The 14,175-nt window shown below is 37.1% G+C and overlaps 1 protein-coding gene across 3 annotated transcripts in view; it reads right to left on the minus strand.

Annotated features, from left to right (window-relative positions):
- LOC126267362 (dynein regulatory complex subunit 4-like) overlaps positions 1 to 14,175 on the minus strand; it is a 103,788-nt gene that overhangs the window by 24,559 nt on the left and 65,054 nt on the right. For all 3 annotated transcript variants that reach the window (XM_049972500.1, XM_049972503.1, XM_049972502.1), the window contains one exon: positions 7,415 to 7,501. In XM_049972500.1, the coding sequence (XP_049828457.1) occupies positions 7,415 to 7,501 (87 nt within the window). The remainder of the gene's footprint in view (positions 1 to 7,414; positions 7,502 to 14,175) is intronic.

A 14,175-nucleotide genomic window follows, 5' to 3' on the forward strand; every position in this document is an offset into this window, starting at 1 on the left:
TTTTCCTAGACCTCTCCAGTCCTTATCCTTCACCCCTCTTCCTACTCCTTCAATCCTTGTGCCTGAAGAGGGAGCCATTGGTTCTAAAGGCTTGCATAATTACAACCTTCTTTTATGTGCATGTTCTGCCACAGCTTGGTAAGTAGATTTTTTATCTATTCAATTAAATTATTTTGTCACAAATTGATTGTTTTTGGTGTTATAGTTATTAGGTTTGGTTGTTTAGGTCAGATATCTTATGACTCAGTTCCTCAGTTTAGGTACTACTGTTTAAATTTCTAATGAGAGGCAAATGTAAGTGGAATCTTTCTCAGAGCCCACAGTGAGCTCAAGCTATGAAGATATCTAGACAAATTCACTAGTTCATGCTGAACAGTGGAGAATTGAGCACGCTGTGGTCAGGCAAATGCTCAAGCGGCTGAAACCCCAACACAGGCTGATGCTTGACATCAGCAGAACACTGAACGCATTTCATCTCAGCATGCAGCTGAGACACCAGAGCAATCATATGCTCAATGACAGTATACAGCAGCATGCATATCCTCTCAGCATGCTTCTGAGGCATCAGGAGAATGCGACACACATGGCTTCTGTGCATGCCTCTGAAACAGTCAAAGAGGAAGACATGCCCCAACTTGCTGTCGCTCAGTGATAAGTGGAACGTCAGAAAATATTTGCTATGAGAATCTGGGGATTTTTTTTAAAGTGCTTCCTATTATGAACTGACTTTAAATGACACTAATTATGGATCCATCAAAAGGGGCTGTATGAACAAGGATTGCAGATTTTACGGAGCACGCAAATGGAAGGAGGTAACAGCAGGAATGTGTTGCTCTGGGTGCCAGGTTCCCATTCTCTTAGTATAAGAGCTGGTTAGTCCTTTCAAGGAATTATTTTCTGGTGAGATTGGCATGTCACAGCATTTCCTAAACCAAATGAAAATTTGTTGGGTCATTCTATCTCAAATCAACTAACAGTCTGAACCTTGATATCTCAGATTTGGATGATTTTTTTTTTTTTCAGGTAATGTACCCACTAACACTAGTTTGAATTTGAAATTTCAAATTTTTCTGACCTTTGGTTTTAGATCACTCAATGATTGTTTTAAAATGCTGAAGCTCAAAAACTATACAACCTAGAGAGCTCAAACTTGCACCGATATGTAACATGATTTTGAAATCTCCAAAATACGTGCTCTTATATATATATATATATATATATATATATATATATATATATATATATATATATATATTTATTGTATGTGTTGTCAGTCTAACTGACTACATGCATGCAAAATTTCAAGACGGGATCTTAATGGGTTCTTGTATAAAATAATATTTTACTACCGCAATACACACTAGTGAGGTGAAAAGCATACTATTTTAAGGCTATGAATACTAAGTTAGGCTTATGTAATTCTAACACACTTAAATTATTATGTTAGCCTTTTTATGCAACATTACCCTCTTATTATTTGTTAATTCATTAAATGATATTTTAATCTGAGAGTAAAATATATAAAAAAATAACAACTTAAGAATCTTACAGTTTTGTATGACATTCACTTTTCATTATAAAAAAACATGAGATTTTCATATAGGGTCAAGGCTCTAGTTTTTGCCACTACCCCACTTATGGTCACCCTGATGTAACAGGTGAAATTTTAAGCTCCTTTGGAATACCAGCCAGTCCTACCAGAAATAATAATAAGCAATATGAAATGTGCTATTCAATTGTCTATAGAAACATTTCTTTGTTTGGTCTTGTTTGAAGTCACCATTTAATGAAAAGATCTGTGTTGCAGAAGTTGAGTTTTAGAAGCTGAGTTATGTAGTGTTTTTCTTTAAGTGACACACAATCTGTTTTTTTGTATTCTGCTTGTTGTACAAAGCATCAGAAGAAACTTAATTTATTGAGAGGTAAGATTAAGTATTATATTTTCATTTTCTAGAAGTTAAACATGATGAAACCTAAAAACAAGTCATTAATGTGGCCATAAGTGGGGCCTTGACCCTACATTAAAATGTGTATGTAATAATCATAGCAGAAAAACTTATGAGTGGTCTATATTGTACTGTGTTTTAGTGTTAAGTTGTCCAAGTGATCTAGTATATAGCGGTGTAGTCTTAGTGTGCGCCATAACATGAATGTGGTAATATATCAAACATCATAAAATACGAATATTTACTATATTTATTTTTAAAGAATGTTCGAAAAAATAGAACTTTAGTTATTTAAGTTTATATATATATACTTTTTGATAGTAGAATTTGTTACCTTACAGAAATGGCATCTCAGAAGAATTGGGCAATTATTGCTGCTAAATGTTGTAACCCTTTTAAAGAAGAACAACATAAGAGAGTCTGTGTACAATCACTAAGAAATGTAACAGACTGGATGTACTCTCTAGACTTAGGAATCATTAGTGGCATGAAAATATGTGATGCGTGTAGGAAAAAGGTTAGTGACAAACACAAAACAGAAGAAGTAGTTTTACATTGCAGTAGCAAAAACGTAAACGATTCTTTTATTGTTCCTCAATCTTCTGTAGACTAGGCCTATTTGAACAAGCCACTGTAACTCATTGGTGAGTCACCACTAAAGCAGAAAAGTTTGCTGTGTCTACCTATACAAAGAAAAAACTTGATAAAATAAAGTCTAGCTTAGAAAAGAACTTACTACCAGAATCGAGCCCTGAAGAAGTTATTATTGAACATTCCAAAGATGAATCGGAGATTATTCAACAGTTAAAAGAAAAGTATGCTCAAACAACAAAAAGAAGTGAAAAGATGATGATTTTGTCTGTCTTACCTATGAGTTGGAGCTGTCAGAAAATAGAAGAAGAATTTGGAGTGACAAACTACATGGCTCGTGCAGTCTATATGGCAAAGATATATGTATATATGTTTATCTTTGCTATATACATCTTATCTATGACTAGCGCAGTAGTGGTGCCTTTGATATCTTTGACGCATGTGCTTTCTATCCTCAGCAGCTTTGTATCACATGACTCTCCATATAAATAGGCACCCGAAAATGCTATGAACCCAGTCTCCGACTCGCCTTCAAGATGGCTAGGAGGTTTCTAGTCAAAATATTGCAAGAAGAATTGTCGCTATCCCGAGTGCACGCCAGAAAGATGATGGAACATTATGTCCGCCGGGAAAACTTCAAGAATCACATTTTCAGTGTTATTCAAATCCCTGTCAATTGCTCAGAATTTTTGTTAAATGGTGAGTGATTACCTTTATTCTCCATTTTTTAGACAGTAACAATGGATGAAAGACATAAAGAAACTATAAAATTAAGTTGTTATTTTTCTACATCCGCTTCATTAATATTTACATGAGTACACCAATAATTGCTGCACAGTAACAGTTAGGATGAAGGTGAATAGGTCATGTGGACCACACAATGGCAACATCAATACAACATTCAAAATCCCTGGACATAATATAAGCCATTCAAGGAGCATAGATAACCTCTGAAGATATAGTTGAGAGACAGAAAAGAACACTCAACTCAAAGCTAAGCTGTCAGATAATGCCTTTCTTTGGAGGTAACAAATTAGTAAATACACATTCAGGGCTATATTTTTGCTGTGCTATAGCCTGAATGAGGTAATCGATGTCCCTGATGGAGTGGGCGAGAGGAGGAGGAAGGAAAATATGAGGAAAGGGAGGAGTAAAAGGAATGGAAGGAGATTCCTGGAGGAAGGAGAGGCAGCAATGGAAGAGCACTCTAGTGCAGGCAGGGGTTGTTTTGTGTGGTCCATTACTTGACACCTGAGTGCTTCAGTGAATTGTTACATTTACTCCTTTCAATGTGTGTATCTTCTTTCATTATTGCATTTTAGATGTGGTTAGATATTTAATATGATTACAATATCAGCTTTTTGAATTATTTATCCATATTTGTGGTACCTCCCCATGAACCATGGACCTTGCCGTTGGTGGGGAGGCTTGCGTGCCTCAGTGATACAGATAGCCGAACCGTAGGTACAACCACAACAGAGGGGTATCTGTTGAGAGGCCAGGCAAACGAGTGGTTCCTGAAGAGGGGCAACAGTCTTTTCAGTAGTTGCAAGGGCAACAGTCTGGATGATTGACTGATCTGTCCTTGTAACAATAACCAAAACGGCCTTGCTGTGCTGGTACTGCGAACAGCTGAAAGCAAGGGGAAACTACAGCCGTAATACAGCTTTACTGTATGATTAAATTATGATGGCGTCCTCTTGGGCAAAATATTCCAGAGGTAAAATAGTCCCCCATTCGGATCTCCGGGCGGGGACTACTCAAGAGGATGTCGTTATCAGGAGAAAGAAAACTGGCCTTCTACGGATCGGAGCGTGGAATGTCAGATCCCTTAATCGGGCAGGTAGGTTAGAAAATTTAAAAAGGGAAATGGATAGGTTAAAGTTAGACATAGTGGAAATTAGTGAAGTTTGGTGGCAGGAGGAACAAGACTTCTGGTCAGGTGACTACAGGGTTATAAACACAAAATCAAATAGGGGTAATGCAGGAGTAGGTTTAATAATGAATAGGAAAATAGGTATGCAGGTAAGCTACTACAAACAGCATAGTGAACGCATTATTGTGGCCAAGATAGATACGAAGCCCACACCTAATACAGTAGTACAAGTTTATATGCCAACTAGCTCTGCAGATGACGAAGAAATTGAAGAAATGTATGATGAAATAAAGAAATTATTGAGATAGTGAAGGGTGACAAAAATTTAATAGTCATGGGTGACTGGAATTCGAGTGTAGGAAAAGGGAGAGAAGGAAACATAGTAGGTGAATATGGATTGGGGCTTAGAAATGAAAGAGGAAGCCGCCTGGTAGAATTTTGCACAGAGCATAACTTAATCATAGCTAACACTTGGTTTAAGAATCATGAAAGAAGGTTGTATACATGGAAGAACCCTGGAGATACTAAAAGGTATCAGATAAATTATATAATGGTAAGACAGAGATTTAGGAACCAGGTTTTAAATTGTAAGACGTTTCCAGGGGCAGATGTGGACTCTGACCACAATCTATTGGTTATGACCTGTAGGTTAAAACTGAAGAAACTGCAAAAAGGTGGGAATTTAAGGAGATGGGACCTGGATAAACTGAAAGAACAAGAGATTGTACAGAGTTTCGGGGAGAGCATAAGGGAACAATTGACAGGAATGGGGGAAAAAATACAGTAGAAGAAGAATGGGTAGCTTTGAGGGATGAAATAGTGAACGCAGCAGAGGATCAAGTAGGTAAAAAGACGAGGGCTAGTAGAAATCCTTGGCTAACAGAAGAAATATTGAATTTAATTGATGAAAGGAGAAAATATAAAAATGCAGTAAATGAAGCATGCAAAAAGGAATACAAACGTCTCAAAAATGAGATCGACAGGAAGCGCAAAATGGCTAAGCAGGGATGGCTAGAGGACAAATGTAAGGATGATCTCACTAGGGGTAAGATAGATACTGCCTACAGGAAAATTAAAGAGACCTTTGGAGATAAGAGAACCACTTGTATGAACATAAAGAGCTCAGATGGAAACCCAGTTCTAAGCAAAGAAGGGAAAGCAGGAAGTTTTTGTTGTTGTTGGGATGTTTAAGGGGGACTAAACAGCTAAGGTCATCAGTCCCCCAAAAGCGGGAAGGTGGAAGGAGTATATAAAGGGTCTATACAAGGGCGATGAACTTCAGGACAATATTATGGAAACGGAAGAGGATGAAGATGAAGATGAAATGGGAGATACGATACTGCGTGAAGAGTTTGACAGAACACTGAAATACCTGAGTCAAAACAAGGCCCCCGGAGTAGACAACATTCCATTGGAACTACTGACGGCCTTGGGAGAGCCAGTCCTGACAAAACTCTACCATCTGGTGAGCAAGATGTATGAAATGGGCGAAACACCCTCAGACTTCAAGAAGAATATAATAATTCCAATCCCAATGAAAGCAGGTGTTGACAGATGTGAAAATTACCGAACTATCAGTTTAATAAGCCACAGGTGCAAAATACTAACACGAATTCTTTACAGGCGAATGGAAAAACTAATAGAAGCCAACCTCGGGGAAGATCGGTTTGGATTCCATAGAAATACTGGAACACGTGAGGCAATACTGACCTTTCAACTTATCTTAGAAGAAAGATTAAGGAAAGGCAAACCTACATTTCTAGCATTTGTAGACTTAGAGAAAGCTTTTGACAATGTTGACTGGAATACTCTCTTTCAAATTCTAAAGGTGGCAGGGGTAAAATACAGGGAGCGAAAGGCTGTTTACAATTTGTACAGAAACAAGATGGCAGTGATAAGACTCGAGGGGCATGAAAGGGAAGCAGCGGTTGGGAAGGGAGTGAGACAGGGTTGTAGCCTGTCCCCGATGTTATTCAATCTGTATATTGAGCAAGCAGTAAAGGAAACAAAAGAAAAATTCGGAGTAGTTATTAAAATCCATGGAGAAGAAATAAAAACTTTGAGGTTCGCCGATGACATTGTAATTCTGTCAGAGACAGCAAAGGATTGGGAAGAGCAGTTTAATGGAATGGACAGTGTCTTGAGAGGAGTATATAAGATGAACATCGACAAAAGCAAAATGAGGATAATGGAATGTAGTCGAATTAAGTCGGGTGATGCTGAGGGAATTAGATTACGAAATGAGACACTTAAAGTAGTAAAGGAGTTTTGCTATTTGGGGAACAAAATAACTGATGATGGTCGAAGTAGAGAGGATATAAAATGTAGACTGGCAGTGGCAAGTAAAGCATTTCTGAAGAAGAGAAATTTGTTAACATCGAGTATAGATTTAAGTGTTAGGAAGTCTTGTCTGAAAGTATCTGTATGGAGTGTAGCCATGTATGGAAGTGAAACATGGACGATAAATAGTTTGGACAAGAAGAGAATAGAAGCTTTCAAAATGTGGTGCTACAGAAGAATGCTGAAGATTAGATGGGTAGATCACATAACTAATGAGGAAGTATTGAATAGGATTGGGGAGAAGAGAAGTTTGTGGCACAACTTGACTAGAAGAAGGGATCGGTTGGTAGGGCATGTTCTGAGGCATCAAGGGATCACCAATTTAGTATTGGAGGGTAGCGTGGAGGGTAAAAATCGTAGAGGGAGACCAAGAGATGAATACACTAAGCAGATTCAGAAGGATGTAGGTTGCAGTAGGTACTGTGAGATGACGAAGCTTGCGCAGGATAGAGTAGCATGGAGAGCTGCATCAAACCAGTCTCAGGACTGAAGACCACAAAAACAACAACAACAACAACATTTGTGGCACAGATTTGTTTTTATATGTTATTGTTTCTAAGAAACATCATTATGTGAAAGTGACAATAAAAAAGTAGAACATACAATCAGCCTGCACTTTACCGTAGGTAAGAGACATTTGATATACTGAAATAATACTAACCTTATCAAATCGAAGCTTGAGTACTTCATTCTCCCACTTGAGATCTTCTAACTCCTTAAGGCACATTTTTAAACGTGCTTTGCAAATCTGAAATATTAGAAAATACGTTTTTTCTTTTTGGATAAGATTTTAACTACACTAAGCTGAATCATGATTAACTAACACCAGCATGGTACACATGAAATTATAATGATAATGGAACATTTTTTATGTTTTTGCTTTCACACTACTTAAAAACAGTTTTTTCTCATTTCACAATGAGTTGCAGCAGTAATGTCTGCTGATTGAAGACTGTGTCTTAATTTACGATGAGGAAACTGCAATAATGTATCCATAAAATAGAGAAAAAATGTGTATTAAAATAGTAAAATACATGTTTAATGTCTAAATTAAAAAAGACAGACACTTGTTTGAAGCTAATTACTAATATGTAGATAGTACCAAATTTTGTGTGAAACAATAGAAAGTGATACAAAGTAAAGTCTTGATGATCTCTTCCTTTGACCATGAGGGCCTACTGCTCATTGACTTTCTTGAACATGGTCCCACAATTAACTTTGCAAAAACTGAAGCATTCCATCAAGTCCAAAATTCTGCTGCATGATAATGCCTGCCCACATGTTGCCAAAGATGTTTCACACTGACATGACAATTTGCAAATTAGACAAGAACAACATAAGTAAGTTAATATGACAAAATCACTAACTGGCAATACAAAAGTAGCAGAAAGATTTACCCTTGTATTTAAAATACACCACAGAGTTCTAAATCTAGGAAAACACCTGTAGTTATTTAGTGGTTAGCAAGACTTCAAAATACACATCTTAGAAATGGATTTACTACCAAGAGGGGAGGATTACTCCAAAGAACTGCACACAGCACAAGTAACACAGTGCAATTTATACAGCAATGAAAGATCAAATAACTGACTGTGGGACACTCCACTACATAACCTTATGAAGTTCATTAAATTAACAATCACTTGAAAAGGTAGTATGAACTGCTGCAAGTATAAAGAAGGCCAAATTGCGAAGAAGCAGTGACAAAAAGTAAAACAAGGTGGTAAGGTGGTTGGTTTCCCCAAGTCTCTTATTTACAAATAGGAATCATAACCCAGCTCTACTCTTATTGTGTTTGAAAACATAAAAGATGAACTTAATATAACTACCATAAAACCTTTGGAAAAAAAAGGGGCTTTCCCAACCATGAAACAAAGCTTTTTTTCACATCTATTTCATTAATATTTACATGAATACACCAATAATTGTTACACAGTAACAGTTAGGATGAAGATGAGCAGGTCACACAGATCACACAATGAAAGGGACTATCCTCACTTGTTCTATATCATATCGATTCCATACACTTCAGCAGTATTCTAGAATGGGTCACATGAGTGCTTTTCTAAGTAGCCTCCTTTTGAATATTTTGTATCTTATGGAAAGGGAGCTGATAAGAAAAAAGGTTTTATGTATAGTCTGTTTCCTTTCTTGTGAATTAGTTTTGTGGAACTATCTCCCTCTATAGCCACACTGAACATAGCTCAAGCAGCATCATCTCACAGTCAGAACCTCATGATAGATTTAACAGAAAATCCTAGGAAATTCTGGTCATACACAGGATCAATGAACTGATCCAGACTTTCCATTTAATCTTTTGCAGGTCTGTCTGGTGTTGAAACAGAAGAGTGACAGACAGCAAGCAGAAATATTAAATTTCACATTTAAAAATATATTTGCCAGTGACGATATTACCTGCTGCAACAAACAAATCTATATGTGCTCCGCTTCATAGCATGTGCACAAAGTTTGTGCTTGATTTGGCCAATAGAGGCTACCTGGCATGCCAGTACAACAGCAGTTGCGAGCAGCCTGATGGCTGCACCCCCTGTTAGTACTAATGACAACATGGGCTGGAGCACAAGTCTTTATTGGTCACTTAAGTGTGTTGTCTGTTGTATTTACTCTGCCTCTCATGTGTTTATGCTTTTCCATGTAATTAAGTTTGAGTAGAACAGTACTGTACACATGTTTGGTCACCATATTGATTTACAAATAAAAGATATTGATTTAAGTGCCTTTGAAATAAAAACCAATTAACTCTATTTAATATGAATAAGACATCAGAACCTCATGGAATCCCAGTTTGATTTCACATTGAATATGTAGCTGAAATAGCCCCCTAGCTCTTGTGTACAGTGAACCTCTAGCATTGTGAATAGGCCAGTGTGGCTGGAAAGGAGTACAGGTCAATCCTATTTACAAAAATGGGTTAAAGATCTGATACACAGAATTATGGACCAGATGTCCATATGTTCCTGAATCCAAGAGCACATTCAATGCATAACATGGTGATGTTCTTTGAGGAAAACAAGTTTCTCCCAAAAAATCTGCATGATTCAGAAAAAAATCTTGCAAACATTTGAATTATGAAATGTGTTTGAAACTGTACATCATCTACTACTAATGAAGATACAATCGTACGCAGGATCTACAAGTATATACAACTTGCTTGAAGCATATATAAATAACAGAACCCAGAATGTGACATTGGATGGCACATGTTCACCAGAAATGAAAGTGGCTGTATGCTACCTTTACAATTTCCTTCTCAAAAGGCTCAGGAGTAAAATGGGCCTGTAATTAAAAATTGCATCTTCTTTTAATAAAGTGTGTTACTACTGTATATTTCAGTCTTTCAGATGACTCTTGCATCAACAGTTGATTACAAAGAAATCTTAATGAGTATGTTGGATGATGATTTTAATACTCTACTAGAAATACCATCACATACAGAAGGATTTCCACCATATACCGTAGCAGTTTAACTATTTCTTTCTGAATCTCTTAAACAGTTGTGTGTTTGAAACAAATGTCTGCTAATACTGCACAAGGTGCCCATAGGAGTAAAATATCTAAATGCATCTACACATTATTGTTAATTATTAGTTTCCATGCTTGCTGCCACGGTTGGGAAATAAACCCCTGATTCCAAAGTGTCACCAATTCTTCCACAGCTGTCACTTCACGATCCTATTTCTGTCACTGTTCATTTTACATTTATTAAGGCTCCAAAACATATGGATTATTTGGGATTGTTTGATATTTCATGCATAGTGCAAGCTTTTTGATTTCTTAATGACAGGGGAAAAGACTTATAATCACCATGGGCAGTACAGTTTTCAGCTCTTGGTTACAATCTTACCTCTAAATTAAATAATGCTCTCTCTTGCTGCTTTAAGTTAATTTCAAACTTGTGATATCACAGTTTCTCAATAGATATGTACAATTTAAACTGAGTGAGATGGCACAATGCTTAAGAAATCAGACTTGCATTTGGGAAATCATGGTACAAATTCCTGTCAGATATATAATTTAGGTTTTTCAAATAACTTAATAGTGAATGCTGGCATGATTTCTTTGAAAGAAACACAGCAGGTTTCCTTTAGCTTTCTTATACAATCAGAGCTTATGTTTCTTCTTTAGCCCTCCAGCAGGCATGACGATTTTCGTGACAAGAGCGCGCGTGCAGCACACTTTGCACACATGTAAAGAGAAACTGTCTTTATGTTACCAAGGTAAACATATATGAGCAAAATCAGTTAATCTTAGTTAAATTAAATTACAATAAAATAAACTAGTATTATATGAGCTAAATCACTGTTTAATTAAACACTAATAAAATACATTTTCATTGTATTATTACGTTGCCAAGTACAAGTGTTACCCCACACTAATGACCATTTTAGAGAGTTGAACAGCATATTTGCATCAAACCCCTGTCAAAAACTCTTTTGATTATTAATTATCTTATAGACAACTGCTTCATTGAGGAATTGTGCTGCTAGCTCAGAATTTGAGTCATTTTCTTGAACTGTTCGTGATTTTTTTTCTTGTATAAGTCACTGTATATTTTACATTACTGCTGCTCATTTGGACATATGACAACATAACTTACCGCTTTGTTAGCTGTAGAAATGATTAAGTAATATGTATGGAACTACAATGGTAAAACAGTGATAGAATGGCACAAGACAATATTATTTGTGGTTGGCACATTTTATACATAGGTGCACCCACTCCAGGGTTAATGATGTTGTCAACAAAATGTTAAATCTTAACTGTCCTTCTTTTTCCTTCTTTTCTTTGCTGGAATGCCCAGTGGGCAAGACAAAGTCCCTAGAATGTCCAAGCTTAGGTCAATAAACAAATGCACTTTTCCAACACTATTTCACACTGTTAACACTCACAGCGGTTCCCAGAGACACTGTATACATCCCGGAGTACCCCTGAGAGCTGCAACACCAAGAAAAACCACCTCTCAGCTTTTGGCAAGATCAAAGTGTAGTATTGTTTTGGGTTCACGGTCATAATTATTATAAATATAACAATTTATAGATTCAAGTTCAAGTTTATTGTCTATAATACAGCATATAGTCAGCTACAATTTTTGTCTTACAATTATTATTGTCTACTTGGCCCAAATAAACCGTACTCATCAGAGTTGAGCTGCTTCTTTCTTCTTGTTGACAAAAAAAAAAATGGCTTATCTGGAACCAAGGTGTCATATGGGATCTTACAATGCTGCATAAAGTGCAAGAAATTTTTTTATGATTTATTTTCAGCGGTGAAGTGCTGTGCAAGCTTGTAGCTCACAAGCCCCTAAAGAAAGTACCCCTCTTGGGTGGGGACAGACGGAGGACCATTAACTCCACGCAGCTGGCCAGAACACAGGTAACCTTCAGGTAAACAGTGAAGGACATAAATAAATTCTAATATCAGTAAAATTTTGAACCAAAACTGATTACAAACTTGGCAGTATTGATACCATTCACCATTTACATCTCGATTCAAACTATAACTACATACAAGATCTACATGGAAAGAATGGTGGAACATTATCTGAATAATAGTAAAATTTATCATATTTTAATTCTGATTAGCTGTGAAAGTGCAGTCAGAAGACTGTTACAATCCATGTTGTCAAAAGCAGAATCACAGTCCTGAGTATTCAAGAAGGAGCTATGTTTCACATCTTCCCATAAGTTTGCTCTTAGCATTCTGAGTCATCAGTAATGATGCAGTTACACATTATATTCTTTATTATCTAAGTCTAATTGCTCTGGATTTTATATTGCTAGTATTTGACCATCGTTATCAGGCAAACCCTTTACTACTGCTAGTTAATTTTGTTTCCTCTTCAATAATATTTTAACTCACATTATTCTGTATGTATCTATTCACTTTCCCTGATTTTTCAGTTTATGTTCTGAGTAGAGTAGCATATCTACTGATTTTCATCTGTTTAGTCACTTCCGTGCATTGATGTTCAAACTGCATTTGCTTAATGTTTTAAATGGAATGTACTAAATGGATACACCTGTGCTTTTTCCCTGGTTGCAAAAGCATTATTTACACTGCAAGTCTGACCGAGTGAGGTGGCGCAGTGGTTAGCACACTGGACTCGTATTCGGGAGGACGACGGTTCAATCTCGTCTCCAGCCATCCTGATTTAGGTTTTCCGTGATTTCCCTAAATCGTTTCAGGCAAATGATGGGATGGTTCCTTTGCAAGGGCACGGCCGATTTTCTTCCCAATCCTTCCCTAACCTGAGCTTGCGCTCCGTCTCTAATGACCTCATTGTCGACGGGACCTTAAACACTAACCACCACCACCACACTGCAAGTCTTGTTCTTCAGTATCACTAAATCCCAAAAAGATTAAGTGAAAATACTGCGAATTACTATCAGTGTTTGGACAATGTTTTGACTAGATTAACTGCTTCTGAGTATTAGCTATGCAAGTAACCTATTATCAGAAACACTCTATTCTGAATAAAGTGTGACCAGAGGTGAAATGTCAGTAACAAACATGGGCACATGATCCTCTTCCCCCCTCCTGAGTGATTCTCCGAGTATCACAATAACACACTGTGTCGGGCAGTTCATTTTGTGTTCATCACTCATTTCAAAGAGTGCTAGGAACTGCATATAAATATGGACAACAGTTCCAGTGATATGCTGGATATTACACTGAAATGTATACTGAGACTGCACTTACAACTATTACCAGTAATGCAATAATCACAATGTAATAACTGCCAGGAGCTATACATGAGAACCTAAATCACAGGTGACAGTGATGAACTGTCAACTTGACATCAATACAAAATTTTACATTCTTACTCCATAATTACAAGCTGTTTTCTCCAAACAAAAATGAGAAAAGTAATTTTAATAACAAGTGCCAAAACAAACTGGTTGTTGTTGTGGTCTTCAGTCCTGAGACTGGCTTGATGCAGCTTTCCATGCCACTCTATCCTGTGCAAGCCTCTTCATCTCCCAGTACCTACTGCTACCTACATCCTTCTGAATCTGCTTAGTGTATTCATCTCTTGGTCTCCCTCTATGATTTTTACCCTCCACACTGCCCTCCAATACTAAATTGGTGATCCCTTGATGCCTCAGAACATGTCCTACCAACTGATCCCTTCTTCTCATCAAGTTGTGCCACAAACTTCTCTTCTCTCCAATCCTATTCAATACCTCCTCATGTCTTTCAATGCTCTGTCAAACTCTTCATGCAGTATCGCATCTCCCATCTCATCCTCATCCACATCCTCCTCCATTGCCATTATATTGTCCTCGCGTACATAGCCCTTGTATAGACCCTCTATATACTCCTTCCACCTTCCTGCTTTCCCTTCTTTGCTTAGAACTGGGTTTCCATCTGAGCTCTTTATGTTCATAAAAGTGGTTCTCT

Source organism: Schistocerca gregaria, chromosome 4, assembly GCF_023897955.1.
Source record: "Schistocerca gregaria isolate iqSchGreg1 chromosome 4, iqSchGreg1.2, whole genome shotgun sequence".
Taxonomy (NCBI): Eukaryota; Metazoa; Arthropoda; class Insecta; order Orthoptera; family Acrididae; genus Schistocerca; species Schistocerca gregaria.